The 24,892-nt window shown below is 42.1% G+C and overlaps 1 protein-coding gene across 1 annotated transcript in view; it reads left to right on the top strand.

Annotated features, from left to right (window-relative positions):
- LOC117518136 (inactive N-acetylated-alpha-linked acidic dipeptidase-like protein 2) overlaps window positions 1-24,892 on the top strand; it is a 656,634-nt gene that overhangs the window by 353,875 nt on the left and 277,867 nt on the right. Inside the window, exon 13 of the mRNA XM_034179197.1 lies at window positions 7,168-7,311. Coding sequence (XP_034035088.1) covers window positions 7,168-7,311 — 144 coding nt within the window. The remainder of the gene's footprint in view (window positions 1-7,167; window positions 7,312-24,892) is intronic.

Genomic DNA, 24,892 nt, shown 5'->3' with positions numbered 1-24,892 from the left:
ATCTGAGAAGGTGCCGTTGGGTGTGGCGTACCGCCCGCTCTGCCCTGCTCAAAGCCCGGACGAGGGCCAAGAACCATGCGGACCGCCGGCGTGCCCCGGCCCCTGCGTATCAGCCTGGGCAGGAGGTTTGGCTTTCCACAAAGGACATTCCCCTGCAAGTGGAATCCCAGAAGTTGAAGGACAGATACATTGGACCTTTCCCCATACTCAAGATCCTCAGTCCAGCCGCAGTGAAGCTGGCAGCTTCAGCTTCACTGCGGATCCACCCGGTTTTCCATGTGTCACGCATCAAACCACACCACGTTTCACCCCTCTGTACCCCCGGACCGGCGCCGCCTCCTGCCCGGATCATTGACGGGGAGCCAGCTTGGACCGTGCGCCGGCTCCTGGACGTCCGTCGGAAGGGCCGGGGGTTCCAGTATTTGGTGGACTGGGAGGGGTATGGACCCAAAGAACGCTCCTGGGTGAAGAGGAGCTTCATCCTGGACCTGGCCCTCCTGGCCGACTTCTACCGGCGGCACCCGGACAAGCCTGGTCGGGCGCCAGGAGGCGCCCGTTGGGGGGGGGGCTCCTGCTGTGTGGGCCGCTGAAGAGGAGGTACTGCTGGCCCACCACCACCAGATGGCGCCCTGCTTGAAGTGCGGGCTTCAAGCACGAGAGGGCGTCATAGCAACCGGGAGTGACAGCTGTTACTCGTCATCAGCATCAGCTGTCACTCATCCACATCATCACCACCACCTTAAAGGCCGGACTGCAACTCCACCTCCCTGCCGAGAAATCAACTACCAATCAGGTAATTTTCTCTGCTGAACAAAAACCTTGTGTAATAGTCTGAACTTCTTTTTCAGCCGTTTTTCTGTGGTGATTCCCTTATCTGTGGGATTGGCGCTTGGTGTGATCAGCGACGGCTTCGCTTCACACTCCAACCAGATAAGTGGTTAGACAGGAGCTGCACGAGTGTGTGATTGGAGGTGGAGGTGCTCCCTCCTTACTGAATACAGACTGTGGGATTACTGAGTGTGCGACCTCACACTCATCAGGACTGTCTCTGTTCTCTGCCAGCAGTACCGGGTCTGACTGCTGAAGACAGCGGCCACCTGGGGCGCAGGGCTTGGCGGCTCCGGTGTTCTTCAGCTCCGTTGGCAGTGGAAGCTGTGTGGATCCGGCTCTTCTCTCGCCAGGCGTCTTCTATCGTCGAGCCTGCCCACACGTCACTTGGTGTATGATTGACAGTCACTATATTGTTATTGTCTGTACGTCATTGTGTGATTCACAACATTAAATTGTTACTTTTGGCTTATCCATTGTCCGTTCATTTACGCCCCCTGTTGTGGGTCCGTGTCACGACACTTTCACAACACTTTTTGTGTTTCCTAGCATGGTAAATATGTGTACCGAATTTCGTGAGGCTGCGACAAAAAAAACCCAATGCGGAGGGGTTTTTGAAAATTTCTAGGGGGCGCTATTTCGCTGCGACCATGTGCAACACCCCCAAAATATCGAATTTCGGATCCTGCCGGATGACTTTGCAAAGTTTGGTGAGTTTTTGAGCAAGGGAACAGGCCGAAATTTCGATTTCAAGAGTGAGAATAATAATACTAAATAATAATAATAATAATAATAATAATAATAATAATAATAAACCGCAATTACAATAGTGTCCTCGTAGGACTTTTTCCTACTCGGGCCCTAAAAAGAGCCTACACCATGTAGGAGAAAAAAAAAAAACAGGAAGAAAAATGTGAACAGTATGCTCACCCACTTGCAGAAGGATGTCCCCACAGGATCACCTCTCCTGTCCTCCTCTCCTGGAGACCCAATTGAAGCATTCCTGTATGCATTGGAATGGCTATATCTCCTTGATGCAATGCAATGTCCGGCAGCAGACCTTTCAGCTGTTCCATTGTTTTTTTGTTTGTTTTTTTTCACTCGAGGTCACCACAGCATATCTGAGGTGGATCTGCATGTTAATTTGGAATGGACTGCAAGGAACTGAAAATGTGGAAATATAAAGAAAAATATTTCAGAGATACTTCAGTTATGGTACATCATGTCCTTACCATACTCAACACAAATTCCAATTTAAATGCTTAACAGCTCTAAAGAAAAAATGACTATGCTGCGTATATCAAGAACATTTAAGAGTGTGTCCTCTGTGTGCAAGCTACCTGTTATGAATCACAATTAACTTTAAAATTGAATAAATGAACATCAACAGGCATTTCCCACTCTGTTAACTCTCATAATGGGCATAAGTGGATGATGAAATGCCCTTTGTGAATACTGATATGCATCTAAATGGGCATGTCCTTCCAGTCTCTGTGAGGGAGTAAAGAAAATTAAAAATGCAAGACTGCAAAAGAGAAAATTTGGGTGGCCAACACTTTTCATTCCTTTTGATAATAGGAAACTAATTAATTGTGACTAAAGAATAAGGTGGCAGAGTTGATGGAAGTGGTTTTTACACTTGCCCTAAAGACATACATTTTTCAGCAATTTAGAGTGTGATGGTGTTATGGTTCAAACTCAATACTGGACTAATTTTGTTGTTTTGTTTTTGTCCCTAACGCAGGGGTGGGCAACGAGGGCCGAGACACTGCAGGTTTTCCTTGCAACCAATCACCTCAGCAGGTGGGTTGCTGATGAGCTTCTCCCTTGAACATAACCACCTGGTTGTCAATGAAATCACCTGCTGAAACACCTGAACATTAATGAAATCACCTGCTGAGGTGATTGGTAGCAAGGAAAACCTGCAGTGCTTCGGCCCTTCATGGCACATGATTGCCCACCCCTGCCCTAACGGAAAATCTGATTCCCAAAATAATTGAAAGTAGACTTCAGTTTGAAGAATGCTGGAATTTCCATTAAATTAACAAATCAAAGTGGCACTTGTCATTCCCTTTAAACTCGAGTCCTCTAGACAGACAGTGCTGTGGTACTGAGAAAGTGGACAGTGCTATTCTCTGCAAACAGAGGAGAGCTGGTTTGAGGAGAAACCGCTCTATCCTCTGTAGTCAGAGGAGAACTGGTCACAGAAGAAAGCAAGGGAAAAAAAAGATAATTTCTCTTGACACCATACTAACTTGCCGGCAATATCACCCAAGTCATCCAGAGGCATACAGTTGTAACTTATGGTTAAAATTTTAACCAATCTAATTTTGGACATGTTATTTAAATTGTCACGTCTGAAGTTTTGTAAACTGAAAATATCAACTATATGTTTTAGTTTTAAAGTATTGCACTAATTTTTAAGGTTTTTGTGTGGACATGCCTGTCTCGGCAGTGCATTATTGGTAAAAGTTCACAACAGGAGAAATGCATTTAAGACACTCTGATCAGACTCCACACGGACAACAGCATTAAACCCTTTGTATATTGTGCCTAAAACTCTTGTGAATATATTCTCTGGGTTTATAGATGTTGTTATTGTGTTTGTTTTATGCAAAAATGCCAGAAGAAGCCTAGGTTGCTTCTCCATTATTTTCAACTTCAATCACTGTGAGCTGCAATCGCTTCCTGTTTGCTCTTTAACATCCTGCTTATTATCCTTTACAACACTGTTTGTCATCTTTGGTCCAGAGTAATATATATAAGATGTCTGAAATTCGGTTTGCGTTTATTAAATTCCACGCAAATTAAATGTAGCAGACACAGATTATTTATTTGGAATATTTGTTTTGGCAAGTTTTCACAGTCTCTACTGCCATGTACTGGCCAGTAGTGTTCATGGAAGTATTCGCCCTAAGTATTGATATAGCCCATAATCCTTTGCACACCAGAGAGTTGTTGCAGCCTCTTGCTGCAGCTGATGACAACCAAATTTACATTTTGGTTGTATAATGTTCATTTACAATTGTCGTCATGTGGATTCTGTCTGTGCTGTTTAAACAGCAGCAACTCTCTGGCACACAAAGGATTTTGGGTTAGGGTCTGAGCGTCTGGGTGCCAGTAGATGGCAGTGTTCTATGCATTTTGACCCTGGTTATATCAGTCGGTTGTCTAATCACAACTTGACTTTTGGCTTATGCAAATGGATTTTTTTTTACATATGAATAAAATGGCATATTTTACAAAGGCACATTTATATGTAAACACCAACACACATCACATTAACGCGTTGTTTTTTACATAGAATGAATGAGTGTGTGTTTTTTACAAAACTTCAGAATTAGTGCATTATGTAAAATTAAAAAAATATGTGTTATATTTTAACTTTGTACAAATGACAGAATTGTCATTAATGGAGTTATTCTATCTGGATTAATTTGATTTTTAAATCAAAACCATATGTCAAAACTGCTTTATTTTCCAAGACTTCTGCCTCACGGCGGGACTGCTATATGCTGTTAAAGAATAATGACTTTTTTTGTGGCAACCTGGTGGTCGCGGTCAGGCTCCTTTTTTCCTGCAGTAGAGTTGAGCTTAATGCCTCTCAACTGCTTCACTGCTGCAGCATATGTAGCAAACAGGAGCTTCCAGCAGTGGGCAGGGCACACAAAGACAGAAGTGGTGACTCATTGTATAGGTTTGTGATCATGGTGTTAAAACTCAAAGTCACATGTTAGTAGCTGAGAGTGTACCGGAGACAATGCTGAAAGTTAGCGGTTAGCTGTAGCTTCCGATAAATTTTTGGGTGGTTTATCGGTTTAGCTTTATAAAACATAACTTCTCAGTCAGCCGATTAGCTGTTATCGAAGCTAACTTTTTGGTTAGCTGTGGCCACCACTGCCTGTGCCTGAGCAAGAGGAGTGTATGTGTAGGGAGGTACATGACATCCTGCTACATTTGGAATCTTCAGAAAAATTCATCTGCCATATACAAGTAGTCGTGGCATTGTATTTGTGTGTCTTGTCTGTGGTGTTTCATGACAGCAACTTGCTGAGTGATGAGCATTCTTGGCATTATATAAGAAAATAAATTGCCAAAAACCAGCAAGGTGCTGTCATGCATACAAGACAAAGTCAACCAGACACTACCAAGAAACTGCCAAGATGTGTTCAAGATCATATGACAGCACACGTTTTGTTGTCTGCAGCAACATCCATCATTGGTCATCACTGTCCATACGCTCGTTTACACCACAGGAATTTGTGGGTCCCTACTCATGAAAGGTGATTTTTTTTGGGGGGGGGGGCTTTTTGTGGGAGCAAGATGAGTCTGTGCTCTGGGGAAGGTACTTCTCAACGGTCCTGGAAAATCGTTGGGCAGGACTTGATGCTGATTGGTTGGTAGCTTTTATGGAGAAGATGACAACAAGCAATAAAAACAAATAGTGTAGGCTCATTTGTAATTGTGTGTATTTTTTGCTTGTTTTGTTTGTAAAAGCAAAAACACATTTGATTTTGAAAGAAGATATCATAAGCTTAAAAAAATATTAGGGTGCAATTTTTTTCTTCACAGTCTAAGGGTATGAAATCCAAGATGTCATCCAAAATGATCTCCATTTAGCAATAATGCAATATCTTTCCTAATACACAAGTTAGAATTACAAAGTATCAAAATTTAGGTTTTCTGACACAAGAAAATCAATGGAATAATCAAATTACTTAATTACATTACATAATTAACAGGATATAAAAGGGTTAAGTTCTTCTAAATACTGTTGAGCTCTAAGGTTCTAAAACATGCTGGACTCACATGCCATTCCAACTCATTATAGAAACTTTGCATAATTTATTATCACCCTTGAAAAATGTCAGCTACCTATTTTATAAACACTACCCAATCTAGAGCCCGCGGATCCCCACGCGCAATGTGCTAGTAGTTTGTATAATCTGTTTGCTGCTCAGCTGACAAAAAAAGCAAAGTCCAAAATCCACAGTTTTTGTCTTTTTGTTAGATGAAGACTCTGGCTTATTGGTTTATATACAGTGAGTTAAATAAGTATTTCATCCACTGTTGATTTTGCAAGTTTTCCCACCAACAAAGAATGACGACGTCTGTAATTTTTAATCATCGTACCCTGCAACCACAGGAGACAGAACCTTAAAAAAAAATCAGAAATTTACATTGTATGATTCTTACATAATTAATATGCATTTTATTGCAGACAAAAATGGCACTCTATTTTTTATGTTTAGATCATATTCTAACAGAATCAGAGGAGTTTTTGCTTTTACCCAAAAAAAAAAAAATACACTAATTTTTATTTCAGGACAAATGAACCTACACTAAAAGACTTGCAAATAAAGAGCGACAATAAAGACACAAGTGGAAACAAATCTCATATAAGAGGAAAATACGTAATGCACCTTATATTTATAGGAAATTCATAAGCACTTTTCACCGTGATGCACATGCATCATGCGATGACTGGCCAACGTGTTTGTATGTCACTGCATGTTACACTGGCATCATAGCATATTCATGACATTCAGAATTGAAGCTGTGATAATTAATGGTGATTCTTGCTGCTATTTTGTCAGGTTTAGCTCAGGTCCTGTCACCATAATCATAACCTTTATTTAGTTTCTTGAAATTCATTTGAGGGTTAATCCTCATTTACAACATAGCCAAGTTTACAGTGCAAAAAAAGCAATACAATACAATAATAAAAACAAAATATATTATAAATAACACAATATACCTGACAGTAAAACAGTAGCTATACCAAATCCAGGAAATAAAATCAGTCTTAATATCCATTCACCTAAGACACATAAATTGATGGTAGGAAGCTGATTTTTGACAGGTTTTGTAACTTCTTCCAGGATATAGTGGCACTTACCCGGAATGATGCCCTTCCCAGCGCTAACTGAACCAGAGGAACTTTAAGTTATAGTCAAATAGGGGCTGCTGTGCCATTCTAATGGTGCTGTAATGTAACTCTAACAACATTGCAGTAGTGGCGTCACATATACATGGTGGGAAGGACACTTTTCAAGCCAAAGAGTCAAAGAAATTCACAAACTACAGTTTGCAGCAGTTGTACTTAAAACTTTTAGGAATCTGAGAAAGTGAAAACTCGTCTTAACTATAATCTGTAATGCAGTTTCAAGCCACTGCTCTTATCACAGTCTGGTCCATATCAGCAGCTATGCCTGAACAGATCAGTCATTGTTGATTACTACTGTGTGTCAAACCCTCAGTTAAGTGCAGATAATCTTCCTCTTATTCCTCTTTGCACCACTGAATTTCTCACTGTTGCCTTTTTTTCCTCCCTATTAGAGACAGTTGCTGAGTTGTATCCGCGGAGGAAACTGCCCTGGACCCAACGTCAGCTCCCTGCAGTTGCCAGGAGATGTGAGCTTCTTTGCCAACCAGCTCGCTGTGCCCACGCTGGAGTTTGCCTTTGAGCAGACCAAAGCAGAGGTATGTCTGGACAATTACAGCAGAATACCTCCTATTTCTAAAAGGTCTTTCATCGCCTTGATTCTATTTTATGTTAAACTATGCACCACAGGAAGAATACTGACTGATTGATACAATACCTGGACGCTGATTGATGTAGATAAGCTGTCAAGGTTGCATACGCTCCCGCTTGTACATCCTTAGTTGTTAACAAGAAGCACAGCAATCATCTTTCTCTGTGCAGCAGCACCTGTCATTGGTTTACGAGCATCATATATTAAAGCAAAGTGTCACCTCAAATTCTCCCAAACTTTTATTGCTGGAAATGATTAGAATTAGACACCTTTGTCACTGCAGTAATTTGTCTTTGGGGACTGAGATAACAACAGTGTATAGCACTATAAGACAAATGGTAAGAGTCAATAAGAATATAATATTCCATGATCATTTACAGATTCAGCTTGACACGCTACGGTATAGATTAGCTCTCCTTGCAAGCATCAAATCTACAGCATGCGGCTCACAAATTATGCATGTCCCCATTCACGTCCATTATAAATGCAATATTGATGGTTGCTTTACTGCCTTAGGGTGGAAATGGGGAGCTGGAGCTTAGTCCTCCCACTCAAATTTCTGGCAAAGATGCCAACTGTGAACTTAATTAGTACTAAAGATCTTCATGTTTATTCAAACCTGAGGGCATCCATAATAACAGGTGAAATCCATGACGGTGTTTATATTTAAGATGGGTGGCAAAACCCAAATTCAACTTAATGCACGTTGGTGCATTCTTGAATTATTTGTTGTGAGACAAAATTATTACATATGTAAATGGGAATAAGCTTCATAATAGGAAGTGAGGCTGAACTGCCTTGTGAAGGGGGAAAAAATAAATGGCTAATCACATTTGTTGTGGAATATTATTTCTTCAAAGAGATGAGAAGAAAAATAACAGACACAGAAAGCAGAAGTAACGCCAGATATTTTGGGATTTTATTGCACACAAAATGTGTATATTGTTTGTGAATCAGGAGCTTAATACCCTGCATAATGTATTCAACCTTGGAGAAAAAAGACAAAAATTCTGCAGTCAGAGAAGAATTAGAAGTCAGCAGGGGACAGTACTAATGGTATGTGTTGGTTGTATTGTTTTTGGACAATACTCCTTTCAGAGGGGTTTAAGGGCAACACAGATACTATCGTTAACTCAAACAAGAACCATTTATTGATGCTTGTCTTGGTCTGGAACCTTGAAAAATGCTGTTGAAAACTGTATGTAACCTTGACCCTAGTGAACATAACCTTCACCTGATTGTTTGACTATCTATCTATCTATCCATCTATCTGTCTGTCTGTCTGTCTGTCGTGTGTATATGTAGACACCATGATTAGTGCACAGGTGTGCCTTAGACTGTCCACAATAAAAGGCCACTCTGAAAGGTGCAGTTTTGTTTTATTGGGGGGGGATACCAGTCAGTATCTGGTGTGACCACCATTTACCTCATGCAGTGCAACACATCTCCTTCGCATAGAGTTGATCAGGTTGTCAATTGTGGCCTGTGGAATGTTGGTCCACTCCTCTTCAATGGCTGTGTGAAGTTGCTGGATATTGGCAGGAACTGGTACACGCTGTCGTATACGCCGGTCCAGAGCATCCCAAACATGCTCAATGGGTGACATGTCCGGTGAGTATGCCGGCCATGCAAGAACTGGGACATTTTCAGCTTCCAAGAATTGTGTACAGATCCTTGCAACATGGGGCCATGCATTATCCTGCTGCAACATGTGGTGATGTTCTTGGATGTATGGCACAACAATGGGCCTCAGGATCTTGTCACTATATCTCTGTGCATTCAAAATGCCATCAATAAAATGCACCTGTGTTCTTCGTCCAGAAGAGACGCCTGCCCATACCATAACCCCACCGCCACCATGGGCCACTCGATCCACAACACTGACATCAGAAAACCGCTCACCCACACGACGCCACACACGCTGTCTGCCATCTGCCCTGAACAGTGTGAACCGGGATTCATCCGTGAAGAGAACACCTCTCCAACGTGCCAAATGCCAGTGAATGTGAGCATTTGCCCACTCAAGTCGGTTACGATGACAAACTGGAGTCAGGTCGAGACCCCGATGAGGACGACGAGCATGCAGATGAGCTTCCCTGAGACGGTTTCTGACAGTTTGTGCAGAAATTCTTTGGTTATGCAAACCGATTGTTTCAGCAGCTGTCTGAGTGGCTGGTCTCAGACGATCTTGGAGGTGAACATGCTGGATGTGGAGGTCGTAGGCTGGTGTGGTTACATGTGGACTGCGGTTGTGAGGCTGGTTGGATGTACTGCCAAGTTCTCTGAAACACCTTTGGAGATGGCTTATGGTAGAGAAATGAACATTCAATACACGAACAACAGCTCTGGTTGACATTCCTGCTGTCAGCATGCCAATTGCACGCTCCCTCAAATCTTGCGACATCTGTGGCATTGTGCTGTGTGATAAAACTGCAGCTTTCAGAGTGGCTTTTTATTGTGGGCAGTCTAAGGCACACCTGTGCACTAATCATGGTGTCTAATCAGCATCTTGATATGGCACATCTGTGAGGTGGGATGGATTATCTCAGCAAAGGAGAAGTGCTCACTATCACAGATTTAGACTGGTTTGTGAACAATATTTGAGGGAAATGGTGATATTGTGTATGTGGAAAAAGCTTTAGATCTTTGAGTTCATCTCATACAAAATGGGAGCAAAACCAAAAGTGTTGCGTTTATATTTTTGTTGAGTGTATATATGTTGGCAGTTTCGGCATGTGTGTATCATCCATCCTGGCTATGTGAACTGCCCAGCGAAGCTGTTGTTTGAGTATAATAGACTCCATGGTGGGCAATTTGGCTCTGGTAAGGATGTCCTCATTTGAGACGTAGTCCTGCCACTTGATCCCGAAGATGTTTCGGAGACAGCGCTGATGAAAGCGTTCCAGTAATCTGATCTGCTGGCAATAGAGAACCCAGGTTTCAGCTCCATACAGGAGGGTAGGGACCACAATGGTTCTATAGACCTGCACTTTTGTGGAAAGGCGCAGTGCATGATTCTGCCAGACTTTCTTTGAGAGTCGACCAAAAGAACTGCTGGCCTTGGCAAGGCGACTGTCTAGGTCCTTGGCAAAAGATGTGTCGTTTGAGATAACACTACTGAGATACTGCATTCAGGCTGGTACCCTCAATGTTGATTTGGGGTGGGGTATATGCTGTATGGGGGACCGGTTGATATAGCACTTCTGTCTTTCTCAGGCTGATGGTGAGGCCGAAGACTCTTGCTGCTTCAGCAAAACAGTTGACAATGTGCTGCAAGGCTTGCTCCGTATGGGCGACGAGGGCGCAGTCATCTGCGAAGAGCAGCTCCATGATTAGCTGTTCTGTGATCTTAGTGTGGGACAGAAGGCGCCGCAAGTTAAACAGACTTCCGTCGGTTCTGAAGCGGATATAGATGCCATCTGTCAAGTCTTCTTTGGCCTCACGAAGCATCATGCTGAAGAAGATGGAGAACAGAGTGGGCGCGAGGATGCAACCTTGTTTGACGCCATTTGAGATGGGGAAGCTGCCGGACAGAGTCCCGTTGTACTTCACTTGTCCCATCTGGCCTTCATGCAGCTGCGGATGATGGTGAGGAGCTTTGGAGGGCAGCCAAGGCATGCAAGAATCTTCCACAAACCCTCACGACTGACCGTGTCAAAAGCCTTGGTTAGGTCTATGAAGTCTGCATAAAGGGCCATGTTCTGTTCTCTGCATTTCTCCTGGATCTGTCTCAGGACGAAGATCATGTTGGTGGTTCCCCTGTTGGCCCGAAATCTGCACTGACTCTCTGGAGTATTTTCATACGCTATGGTAGGGGTAAGCCTGTTGAGCAGCAGTCGAGCCAAAATCTTACCTGCTATTGAGAGGAGAGTGATGCCCCAGTAATTAGAACAGTCGGACTTGTCGCCCTTGTTCTTGTACAATGACCGCATCCCGAAGGTCATGTGGAACCATTTCCTTTTCCCAGCAACTGGAGAAGAGAATCTGAAGCTTGTCGAGGACTGCCTCACCTCCATTTTGGTACACCTCTGCTGGGATGCCATCTATGCCAGGAGACTTCCCTGGATTCAGCTGCGTGGTGGCCTTTCGGATCTCTTCAAGTGTTGGGGGGTCATCAAGTTCCCATTTCACCTCCACCTGGGGAATCTTCTCGATTGATGACTCTTGCACAGTGCGCTTGTCACTGAAGAGGTTTTCAAAGTGTTCTGACCAACGCTGCATAATAGTTTCCTTGTCCGTCAGAAGGGTGGAGCCATCTGAGGAGCACAGGGGTGCTTGCACTTGATGTGCTGGCCCATGGATGGTCTTAAGGGCTTCATAAAAGGAGTGCATGTCTCCGGCATCGGCATGTTGTTGTGTCTTCTCCGCAAAAGCTAGCCACCAGTCGTTCTGCAGTATGTGGAGCTTGCTTTGCAGCGTGGAGCAGGCATTTCTGTAAGCTGTCTTGGCAGAGTGGTCATCAGGTTTAGATAAAAGAGTCTTGTGGCATGCACATTTCTTTTCTAGTAGTTCCTGGATCTGTGCATCAGACTCATCAAACCAGTCTTTATTTTTCCTGACTGAGAAGCCCACTACTTCTGCTGCCGTCTCCTGAAGGATGGTCTTTAATCTCATCCACTGTTGTTCAGGGTCGTCAGGCAGGCCTTCTTCTCCACCCAGTCTCTCCTCTAGTTTGGCCTGGAACTCCATTTTTGTGTCTATGTCTTGCAGCTTGTGAACTTGTAGCTTCTTAAACTGTGGGCCTTTCTTCTTGGAACGGACCAAGCGATGATCCGTATAGCAATCCGCGCTAGGCATCACCCTGGTATGTAGTACGTCTCTTCTATCATGCTGTCGCATGAGAACGTAGTCCAGAAGGTGCCCGTGTTTGGAGCGTGGGTGTCTCCAGGTTGCTTTGAATCTCTCTTTCTGTTGGAACAGGCTGTTGGTGATCGTCAAGTCATGTGCAGAGCAGAACTCCAGCAGCAGGCGGCCATTGTCTTTACAGTTGCCTATGCCATGTTTCCCTAGCACGTCCTTCCATACATCAGAGTCGCGGCCCACTCTGGCGTTGAAATCTCCCATGATGAGGAGCTTGTCCTGGGTGTCATTGCGGTGTAGAAGGTTGTGCAGATCGCTGTAGAAAGCCTCCTTAACTCCGATGTCGGCCTGCATGGTTGGGGCATACACACTAACAATAGTGACAAAATCCTTGTTGTTGATGGGGAGTCGGAGTGACATGAGTCGGTCAGAATGTCCAACTGGCAAACTGTGTAACCTGTGAAGCCGTAAAATTTTCACCGAAAGCCAGATAAATTTTTCGACTGGTTTCCAGCTGCCAGTCTGTAACAGTTTCTGAAAAAATTCTGATGGAAAAAAAGCCCAAATCATTCCGCCATTTCCTGACAATGAAAATCCGCCGAGGGGGTGGACCACTCCTCACTCAAAGCCTGCTCACAGGCGAATGACGCAACCGACAGGCGTGGAAAACCTCACGCATGCGCACGAGGGTTCAAGCTTGTCTGACGCAATCACACGTGATTCAAATCCATATGGTTTTTGAAAAAAATAATAAGGTCTGATACTTTTCTAATAGACCTCGTATATATAGATAAGGGTGGTCCCAAAAAAAAAACAAATTTCAACTTTTTCAAGGTTCTTCTTCATTTTTTGGTTCCTTTTGGGGGTAAAAATAAATTGGGTGACATTTCATGAGATTCAAAAATATATCAACCACTTGCCGCCTGGCCCCTGTTTTTTGTGACGTGTGAGTGACATTTTGAGTTATGGAGTGCATACATTAGTTCATTAGTGGCAGATTTTGCTACATCTGCCTCAGGTCGCATTTTTGAGGCATTCACCATCAACATGGACTTCTTCATCAAGGACCCTCAGAGTAGGATGTCCCATCATCCAGCCACAACAGGTGGATAACATTACGGCTGTCAGTTATTTTGCTGAGCGAGGAGTTGCACTTATCCAGGTTTACAGTCACTTCCTAACAACAGAGGAACAGCAGCGCCACCTGCTGGAAGTTGTTGAGTAGCATTGAAAGTTAGTTCCAGGAAGCGAAGAACATTGGAACCACACGGCACTCCCAAAGACAGTTTGTTTTCACCAAATAGTTGGACAGTGTTGTGTCATACTTTATCTCTCCTGTATGGTCAGTTAAAGGAGAAAAGATTGTTGTTTCAATTTGTATTTCATTTGTGAACAGGTACACGACTATTGCTGGTTTGTGCTAATATTCTCATCAACCATTATAATTTCCACCCCGCGTGCAGCAGTGGATAGAATAGGTGTATCGAAATAAAATTTTGCACAAAACATTTTCTCATCAAGATGAACAGTTTTGTTAGGAAGTAGCTTATAAAAGTCAGTTTTATTTTTGACGTACTGGAGAGGACCACCCTAACACACACATATATACAGTATTTGTATGTATGTGTCTGTGTGTGTAATCAGTTCTGTAGTTCGCACGAAATGTGTGAGGGACAGTACACTATACTGTAGTAAATCCAACAGCAAATTGCAAAATGTGTTTTACCTGCTTTATTGAGAAAGCTGAGAGGACAAACGATTCAAGAAGACAAAGGACAGTGTATTAAATTTATCTTTGTAATTTGTCAAAGTAGATATTCACACGGCTCTGAGCAGCCTGACACCTGGTCAGCAAATTCTCCTTCTGTGTTCAACTGCTGTGTAATTTTCCAAACAGATACTCACTCTGCTGCCTGAGTAATTACATTCATTCATCTTTGCATGCCCAGTAAACAGTTGCGGTTTAGATAATGTGTCCGGGACCCAACAGATGTTGTGTACCAGTGCCATGGTGATCATGACAGGAGTGGGGTTCGCTGAGCATTTGTTTTCTCATTCGGCATCTGTTTTTCATTCCTCTTTGTGAAACTTTTCTGTGCACTCATAAAATTCCATGCATCGTCCAGTCATTCTCCTGTCCCCTATAACCATTGTTACAGTTTGTCAAGGTGAGGTAAGACAGCTGAGGTGTCAGCAAAATGTTGCTTCCTGCTGGAGGTAGGAGTTATAGTTAATTGGACATTTGTAAGAATGTGATTTCTTGAATATTTTTATCTCGTAATTAAGAGAAATTTGTATTTCCAACAGGGAGGGATGCTATGAGTTCGGAGGCAGTTTGACAGTGAAAAGGACACTTGAAAGTAATTTGAAAGAGTCCGTGTTGGCCAGCTGAGCAACATAACCATTAATCATGATGTCACTGGGTATATACAAAAATTTCAACCAGTACAGTTTTCTTTTGCTGGACTTAGTCTTCACTTCTGGTTTTAACATGTTCAGCTTATGATGTATGAAACGTCTTTCATAGTGACATAGTCTTTCACTGACAGGGACAGAGAATAGCTGGGTGGCATGCAGCAAATGTTACACTTCCAGTGAAATAGAAGCTTGGCAAACTTCATGATGGAAGCTTGGTACACTTCACAACACAGATATTCAACTATATACAAATATACATAACTCGTTTTGTGAATGGCACGTGCATTTTGTACTGAATGTGATACTCTTCACTCTTTTTTCCTTCTTTACAAATGAATTTGTCATTTTTCACGTTCATGGTTGTACTGGTAAGTGACCTGATCCTGACATTAGCAAAATCACTGAAAATGTACAAATACGCATTTCAAAGTAAATAGCATGTACTTTTACATACATTTTGTTAAATCATGCAATACCCAACTGACAGAATGAGCAATAAGCAGTTGTTTAAAAATAATTTTTGTGAAGGAAAACAAAAACAAGAGACAAACTTCACAGCTAACAACAGTCAACTCGGTCAAGATGGAGCCTGGTCTCCTGTCAGATGGGATGTTCTCCTTCGCTGTTTCTGAATGCTGGACATCCTTCTGTTTTTCTATTTCACCAGGTTCTGGTTCCTGTATAGAATTACACTCAACAAAAATATAAAAGCAACACTTTTGGTTTTGCTCCCATTTTGTATGAGATGAACTCAAAGATCTAAAACTTTTTCCACATACACAATATCACCATTTCCCTCAAATATTGTTCACAAATCAGTCTAAATCTGTGATAGTGAGCACTTCTCCTTTGCTGAGATAATCCATCCCACCTCACAGGTGTGCCATATCAAGATGCTGATTAGACACCATGATTAGTGCACAGGTGTGCCTTAGACTGTCCACAATAAAAGGCCACTCTGAAAGGTGCAGTTTTGTTTTATTGGGGGGGATACCAGTCAGTTTCTGGTGTGACCACCATTTGCCTCATGCAGTGCAACACATCTCCTTCGCATAGAGTTGATCAGGTGTCAATTGTGGCCTGTGGAATGTTGGTCCACTCCTCTTCAATGGCTGTGTGAAGTTGCTGGATATTGGCAGGAACTGGTACACGCTGTCGTATACGCCGGTCCAGAGCATCCCAAACATGCTCAATGGGTGACATGTCCGGTGAGTATGCCGGCCATGCAAGAACTGGGACATTTTCAGCTTCCAAGAATTGTCTACAGATCCTTGCAACATGGGGCCGTGCATTATCCTTCTGCAACATGAGGTGATGTTCTTGGATGGCACAACAATGGGCCTCAGGATCTCGTCACGGTATCTCTGTGCATTCAAAATGCCATCAATAAAATGCACCTGTGTTCTTCATCCATAACAGACGCCTGCCCATACCATAACCCCACCGCCACCATGGGCCACTCGATCCACAACACTGACATCAGAAAACCGCTCACCCACACGACGCCACACACACTGTCTGCCATCTGCCCTGAACAGTGTGAACCGGGATTCATCCGTGAAGAGAACACCTCTCCAACGTGCCAAACGCCAGCGAATGTGAGCATTTGCCCACTCAAGCCGGTTACGACGATGAACTGGAGACAGGTCAAGACCCTGATGAGGACGACGAGCATGCAGATGAGCTTCCCTGAGATGGTTTCTGACAGTTTGTGCAGAAATTCTTTGGTTATGCAAACCGATTGTTTCAGCAGCTGTCCGAGTGGCTGGTCTCAGACGATCTTGGAGGTGAACATGCTGGATGTGGAGGTCCTGGGCTGGTGTGGTTACACGTGGTCTGCGGTTGTGAGGCTGGTTGGATGTACTGCCAAATTCTCTGAAACGCCTTTGGAGACAGCTTATGGTAGAGAAATGAACATTCAATACACGAGCAACAGCTCTGGTTGACATTCCTGCTGTCAGCATGCCAATTGCACGCTCCCTCAAATCTTGCGACATCTGTGGCATTGTGCTGTGTGATAAAACTGCACCTTTCAGAGTGGCCTTTTATTGTGGGCAGTCTAAGGCACACCTGTGCACTAATCATGGTGTCTAATCAGCATCTTGATATGGCACACCTGTGAGGTGGGATGGATTATCTCAGCAAAGGAGAAGTGCTCACTATCACAGATTGAGACTGGTTTGTGAACAATATTTGAGGGAAATGGTGATATTGTGTATGTGGAAAAAGTTTTAGATCTTTGAGTTCATCTCATACAAAATGGGAGCAAAACCAAAAGTGTTGCGTTTATATTTTTGTTGAGCGTATTTAACACGAAAATAAAATCAATCTAACATACCAAAGCAAAGACAAGTGTTGCCTTCACTTGAACCTTTACTTCACTCACTGCACTGACAAAAAAAAAACCTGAATGAATTACGTTCTTTGAAATTAAGTTAATCAATTACATTAACACATGTTCCTTTGCTAATATAATGTGAAGTAGTGTTAATTTCGTCAGATGACACGAGATGACATATATTCATCGACAACCATTTTTTTCTGACTAAAACAAGACGATGGCGAGACAGCGTCTGTCTTCTCAAACAAAGATGAAGACTATATTATCATGCATTATTGTTGACAAAAAAGAGGAGACTAAAATGTTTTGCATGAAACCTCTCTTAATTTTGTCTACAAGTGCAAGGTTTTCTTCTAAACCAGGTAACAGGGGAGCCCCTTACTCATAGTGTGTGCCCTCTTATTGAAATGCAGAATTACTTGTACATGAGCGTCTCTGTATCAGATCAGCATGTGCGTTTACACACACAACATGACCAATTTATTACAAAGTTGACCAATATGAACTGGTGTAAGAATTCATGAATGGGATGTTAGCTAAAAAGTGACAAAATGGCTGGTTAAAAAAAGACAGAACACTTTTGGGTAATATATGCACAATTGTAAATAAGTAATATTTAGAAGTATAAATAACGACTATTAAACTACAGGTTGCATCACCTCTGCAAGCTTGGTGCATGTAGCTGTCAAGGTTGCCGGGTGATGGGTTTGGACCAGGGAAACATAATGGTCCAATAGCAAAATGCTCCGTGCTACAGTGTCTTAGCGTTTTGTGTGTAACAGCCCTTACATGGGTGCAGACACTGAACTGCGACAGGGCCACAGTGTGCTGTTAACATGAGGATTTTTAAATTCCAACAAAGAAAGATGGATAAATAAACATGCATTGGACAACATACTGGATATTATACGCATAAGAGCTGAGTGGAATGTTGTCATTTGATTGGTTGATTGTATGTCATGTGACATGGATTATTCATACCATTTGCCACTGTGTTCCATTTCCCGTGCAATAGTTATTTTTTACCGTGCAATTTTGGTACTATATGAAATGTGCTATTGCATGCCTCGACCACCATGTGTGCCATCTGGAAGCATGAAGAGCTGTTAGGATGAAAAGCTGACGTGATTTTTCGCTGGACTGGAAGTACACAGTCTTTTTTTTTTTTTTTTTTTGGAAGTACACAAAGTCAGTGCGCTGCATCACAAACTACAAGGTTGCAATTTTGGACTTCAGTTTCAAGTTTGTGTTGGACTGTTAAGCATCAGTGGAACACCACAATGAAAGTCCCTTTTCTGTTGTTTAGAAATTAATAAAAGATTATTTTAGCCATTATATAAAACAAATAAGGAATGTTATTTTAATTCTTTCAATGGAATGAATATTTAATTTGGTGAAAGCTGGAATGTTCCATTCAACTCGGCTTTGCCTCATTGAATGGAACATTACGTCTTTCACCTCATGAAATATTTGTACCATTGAACTCATAAACATTCATTTTATGTATACTATTCAATGCAGATATACATGGATTGTTGTCCCACAGCATTGGAAACACTTAAAAACGTGAACACTTTTTTTTTTTTTTTTTTTTTTTTACTTGATTAATTTAGGATTTTTGTGCTTTGTTGTAGTGTACCTTCATTACTGGTGTTTATTGTTTTATTGTTGGACTTTATTTTGTTTAGTATGCTGATTCTTGGGAAAGGCACTATATTGTTAATATTATTACCAGGTTTCTTTTGAGAATCCATGAATACAGCTGGAATTACCTTTTGTCAATCAGATGGTTACAGAGGGAGATTCAGCTCAGTAGTTGCACTTGCATTGTGAGGGAAGGACAGCAATGACATTTTGGCCATGTTGCACATTTCTCTGGATATTACCCAGCATGCAGGGTAATATCCAAAGAAATGTGCAACATGGCCAAAACATGGAACCCCAGAATGCCAAGATGACACCCAAATTTCACAAGGCTGTGACAGACAGACTGTTATTGTTGAGGGGTGGGGATGGAACAAGTTGCCTCCCTGAATGGATGCCATTCAGTATCCAAGGTGGTTATGCTGTGTCTGTGGATGCTGCAATTTGTGACATCAGTACATGCTGCCACATCTGACTAGACCTGACCTGCTCTTTCAGCTCATGTCCAAAAACATGGCAGAATCAGTCTCATCAAAGGGAACAACACATTATATGTTGAATTACTTTGTAATTCTGCATCTTCAGATGTTTGCCCCTCCCCCCGCCCCAACATTTCATGTGCATTGCATTGATCTTGATTAAACTTGTCAGATATACAGTACTGTGTAGATGTTTGAGGGTTGCTGTTACAAGAAAAACTGCTAATTTTTGCATAGTTATGAGCTTCAGCACCATCCTTACCTTTGAAGCAGACCCACACATATGTCCTCTTCTTCTAAACCTGTCACTTGCTGCAGCAGATCACTTCCAGCTTGAAAGTACTAGCTTGGCAAGGAAAAGGGTGATGGCACGACCAACCAATTTTCCCCCAAGGATGATCTCATTAATGTCAAATTTTGGTTTCATTGTCAGATTAGCCTGAATCCATCTGAACTTGGCTGACAAGGATTTCAGTGTGAAATGCAACATGTGGAGACATTTGCCAACTCGGTCTGATTACGTGTTATGACAGTTCTCTGCTGAAAAATGTGTCACAAGAATTAAGATCAGACAAATATTAACACATGCATCCATGAAGATGTCATTTAATGCAAATCAGAGAAGGTGCTTTGAATTTGACATCAATTTAAACCCACAGATTCTCAGAGAGGACTTCACCTATTGGCTCTTGCACTAGAAATACTGTTTAATTAAAACACTTTATTATGTCCATTTTAGAATGCATGTCTGGGCAGTTAAACACAGCAAAGGATAAGTTGTTACGTGGCAGCGGACACCTGTCATTGCCACCAGCTGCTCCTGCAAGTCTGAAGCTAATGAGGAGAGAGAAAAGCATATCACATCTGGATTCCACTCTCATGCACAGCTGTCAGGTCAAACCCGCTTTGGTGCTGAAATAGTAATAACACAAGGAAGGAACCATGCACACTTAAGGTACACTAACAGCCCCTTTGCCTATATCACTGTGTCACTTGATGCCATCAAAAGGACTCTGTTCCAGCCATTACACCTTGGCTAAAATAATTCCACACTCTGTTTTCCCTAACGACACATTTTGCATTTTATCTAGTTCACGGTGGTGCAAGCGGGTAGCGTGTTCCCAGAGCAGTCAAAGAAAATTACCCTTACAGGTATCGTGTGCAGCACAGAAATCACTTTATTTTCTTAATTTAACCTTTATTTAACCTTTATTTGGCCAGGTTAGTCCCATTCAGATCGGGATCTCTGGACAATTTTAAAGTTGTGGGAAGAAACTGGAGCACCCATAGGAAACCCACGCAGACACAGGAAGAACATGCAAACTCCACACAGAAAAGCCACAGTTGGGAATCGATCCCATGACCTTCTTGCTGTGAGGCAACAGTGCTAACCACTAACCCACCATGCTGCCAAGACAGGAACAAGCTCTTTCTGACAGTTCATATTTCTGGGGTACTGTTGGGGCACTTTTGACTAGATTTAAGGGCTTCCTTAAAGAACCAGTGGTTTGTTGTGATTAAGAGCAGGGGAAAAAACTCAAAAGAATTAAGCCATTCTGGAACACATTTGTGGGTGTTCACCTGAGGAGTCATCTCAAAAAGATTTATGCTACCACAAGGTAGTATTTTCAAAACATATCGATTCTGAATATTTTAAACTCACCGATTATCTGCCCGAGGGCAGGTTGATTCATAAAACTTCATCTTCACCAACAAAGCCATCACCTCCTACCTATCCAAGATTCCAGAGAACTGTTAGGGCACGACTAAATCTGCCTGAAGTAGTGTTAATTTTGTCAGTTGAGACAAAATATATTCATCAACTACCATTTTTTTCATGACTAATGCCCTATTTACACCGGACTGAGACCCATATAAGACCTACAAGACCATGATATGTTGTCAGCTGTCACAGGTCTTGGCTGGTCGCCAGTTTGATCCGTTATTTGCATTTACACCAAGCTTGCATTGCGAAGGAATTGTGTGAATGAAATATATGTTAATATCTGCAATCAGTGATACAATCCAATGCAGATTCAATTGAGAGTCTGTTACGGTCAATAGGATCAGGTTGGGAGTGGGTTGGGATCTGTGAGAGTTAACTAGACATATTATGAGACCAATGTATCTTTTAGCTGGCCGTGCAACTTCTGCGAGTGTTTTAAACAGTTCAGTATAGTCGTGCACCTGTTGGAGGCCGATGGAGAGTGATGGCAACCAGGAGGGATCTTTGTTCTGACCAGTGGTGGGCATGGCTAACCAAAATGTTAGCTCTGATAACCGCTAATCACATAACTGAAAAGTTGTCTTTTATAATGGTAAACCGATAAACCACCAAAAGATTTATCGGAAGCTTCAGATTTCAGAGGTTTCTCCCACAATAATTGTTTACCACAGATATGCCAAATTTACATATTTCATAGCCAGTATAGCTGGCATTAAGGACCCAAGAAATGGAAAGGCTTCTTTGAGTGTAATGGTATGCTTCAGTGTCTCAAACATGGATGCTAGCAATAGTCAATATAATATTTTCCATAGTTTGAGCATACATAAACTTCACAGTTTAGTGTCCATGTCTGTTGTTTGACTATAGTACAAGTCTGGGTGCCCATGACAACTGCCACAGAAAATGTCAGGCCTCTAAGTCCATTATTTGTTGAGATATTCTACCTTGAACATGGCTCCATAAATGATGGCTATAATTTTTGCCTAAAAAAAACGGCAGACCCCATGCACACTAAATTGGCCATATCTCAGAAACTACTTGGCCTGCAGGCCTCAAACGTCAGATTTGTTGTTCTGAATAGTCTGGGAATATTTGATTAAATTTTGAAGAAAATCTGAGACAAAGTGCATGAGGCCTTCATTGAATTGACATGGAATGACCCAAATACCTTTGTTTTTTTTTACAAATGAAAAAAAAGACATATTTTACAGAAGCGCATTTATTTGTAAACAGTAACTTGTATTGGTTTTTACATAGAATGAATGAATCAACCAATGTGATAGGAGGCTCAGTTTACCCATAATCCCTTTGGGCATGTTTGTGTGTTATGTTCAAAACTTCAGAATTTGTGCATTATTTTAAAATTAAAAGATATGTGTTTTAGTTTCACTTTGTACAAATGACAGAGTTGACATTAATCTTGTTATTCTACCCAGATTAATTTGATTTATAAATCAAAGCCATAAGTCAAACCTGCTTTCTTTTTCAAGATGTCTGCCTCACGGCTGAACCACTACATGCTGTTAAGGATAATGACTTTTTTGTGGCAGCCTGGCAGCCGGGCCACTTCTGCTGGGGTAGAGTTTAGCTGAGCTCCTCTCAGCTGCCTCACTGCTGCAAAATACATAGCAGACAGGAGCCAACAGGGTTTTAAAATATTTTTCATCGCTACTAGCTAAAAAAAAACAACTTAGCGGTCTAAAAGTCATTGGAACTAAATCTATCGGAAGCTAATTGGTCCACTGATGGTTTTTGAAGTTAGCTAACAAAAAAGTTAGCTTCACTAATTAGCGGATAGCAGATTATCGGAACTGTGCCCACCACTGGTTCTGACCATAGAGACCCTACTGTGACCAGCCTACAACCCCTGTGAGAGTGACGGTTAGCAGAGGCCATTTTTCGATCACACATCAGTTGTGGACTCGGTGTAAACGGGATGTAAGACGAGATGATGATGAGACTAAAGAAGCTCTTGTGGAAGAAATGGCTTGATATCTGGTCCCATTTTAAATGTCATGAGACTGAAAAAAAATGAATGCCTAATTGTATGTGATGGGAAACCTTTTGGATTCATAATATTGGAGAAAAACACCACAAACTTTCAATCATTCAGCAAGTGTATTTTATAAGGTTATTATAACATTCGTTATTTCAGATGTATGAAACACTATATTAACTGAAATGGTAATCAGTATTAATCTAAATGTTTTTGTCAAACAGTAAAATGGGTTCTAATACGTAGAACCCATGACTAAAATACACTGAGTTCTCTTTAGATTAAAACTAGACTAAAATAACCTGACTTTTTCAACTAAAATGTGAATCAAGAAAAATGGTATGTGAGTGACTAAATGTGATTAAACCTAAAAAGGACATTTGGCACAACAGTGAGACATAATAATAATTAACACTAACCTGAAGAAGAGGCAGCTTCTGTTATTACTACTGCAACAATGGCTACTACTACTGCCACTGTTACCTGCTAAATTGAAGAGGTAACAAGTTCAGATAGAACAGAAAAGTGTGACACCAACCTTTTAGCACACTTGCCGATGATGATGCAGCACAAAAGTGTCTCCCCTTAACTACTGCTACTATGATTACTACTAACGTGTGCAAAAGCCTTTGTCACTCCCATATGTCAGAGTATACATGTCCCAAGTTTGGATCAATTCTGCAGCACAAAAGTGTCTCTCCATTTAACTATTGCTACTACGTAATATTACTATTACTAATGTGCACAAAATCCTATGTCACTCCCGTATGTCAGAGTATATGTGTGCCAAGTTTGGATCAATTCTGCAGCACAAAAGTGTCTCTCCCCTGAACTACTGCTACTACTATTACTACTACTAATGTGCGCAAAAGCCTTTGTCACTCCTGTATGTCCAAGTATATGTGTGCCAAGTTTGGAACAATTCTGCAGCACAAAAATGTCTCTCCGCTTAACTACTGCTACTACTATTACTCCTACTAACGTGCACAAATCCTATGTCACTCCCATATATGGATGGGTATTGATAAAATATCGATATTGATGCCATTATCGATTCCGCTTATCAATCCAATTCCTTATCGATTCCCTTATCGATACGTTGTGTGAATTTTCTGTGTACTAAAAGTAGGCTTTACAGGTTTTCTACGAGGTCTATTAGAAAAGTATCCGACCTTATTATTTTTTTCAAAAACCATATGGATTTGAATCACGTGTGATTACATCAGACATGCTTGAACCCTCGTGGGCATGCGAGAGTTTTTTCACGCCTGTCGGTTACGTCATTCGCCTGTGGGCAGTCTTTGGGTGAGGAGTGGCCCACCCTCTCGTCGATTTTTTCATTGTTTAGGAATGGCTCAGAGACTGCTGCTTTGTTTGATCAAAATTTTTTCAAAACTGTTAGGCACAACTGATAGCTGGTTTTCGGTAAAAATTTTAACGGCTGATGAGAGATTTTGGTCTGGTAGTGTCGCTTTAAGGACGGCCCACGGCGCCTGACTGCGATCTGCGCTTCGAGGAGGCAGCGTCTCGCCGTTTCAAGTTGAAAACTTCCACATTTCAGGCTCTGTTGACCCAGGAAGTCGTCAGAGAACAGAGAACTTTAAGAAGAAGTCGGCATGAGGCGTTTATTCGGACATTCCATTGTTAACGGACATTTTGTAATGAAAGAACGTGCAGGCAGAGTCGCATGTCGGGCCAGACCCGACCACGGGGGGTCGCGACAGGAAAAACACCTCCGTTGGAAACCTTAACGGGCAAGTTGGAACATGCCCAAGCTATTAAACAATTTCTCAGTTACTCACTTGTTGAAAGCCATCAAAAGCCGCCTGAATTTTATAAATGGTTTTCAACACGGAGGTGTTTTTCCTGTCATGGCGCACACAGATTTGCCGAGTCGTCACGGAAACGACTCAGCGAATTTGCGCGCACGTCTTTCATTAAAAAATGTCCTTAAACAGTGGAATGTCTGCATAAAGTCCTCATGCCGGCCTCTTCTGAATCTTCTCTGTTCTCTCACGACATCCTGGGTGAATTAAGCCTTAAATTAGGATGTTTTCAGCTCGAAACAGGCCGACGACGGCGCCTGGAAGCGCTGCAGGACGTCCTTACACCGACAGAAACACC

Source organism: Thalassophryne amazonica, chromosome 10 (genome assembly GCF_902500255.1).
Source record: "Thalassophryne amazonica chromosome 10, fThaAma1.1, whole genome shotgun sequence".
Classification (NCBI taxonomy): domain Eukaryota; kingdom Metazoa; phylum Chordata; class Actinopteri; order Batrachoidiformes; family Batrachoididae; genus Thalassophryne; species Thalassophryne amazonica.
Note: the sequence above shows the minus strand (reverse complement) of the source record. Positions and strands in the feature narration are given on the sequence as shown.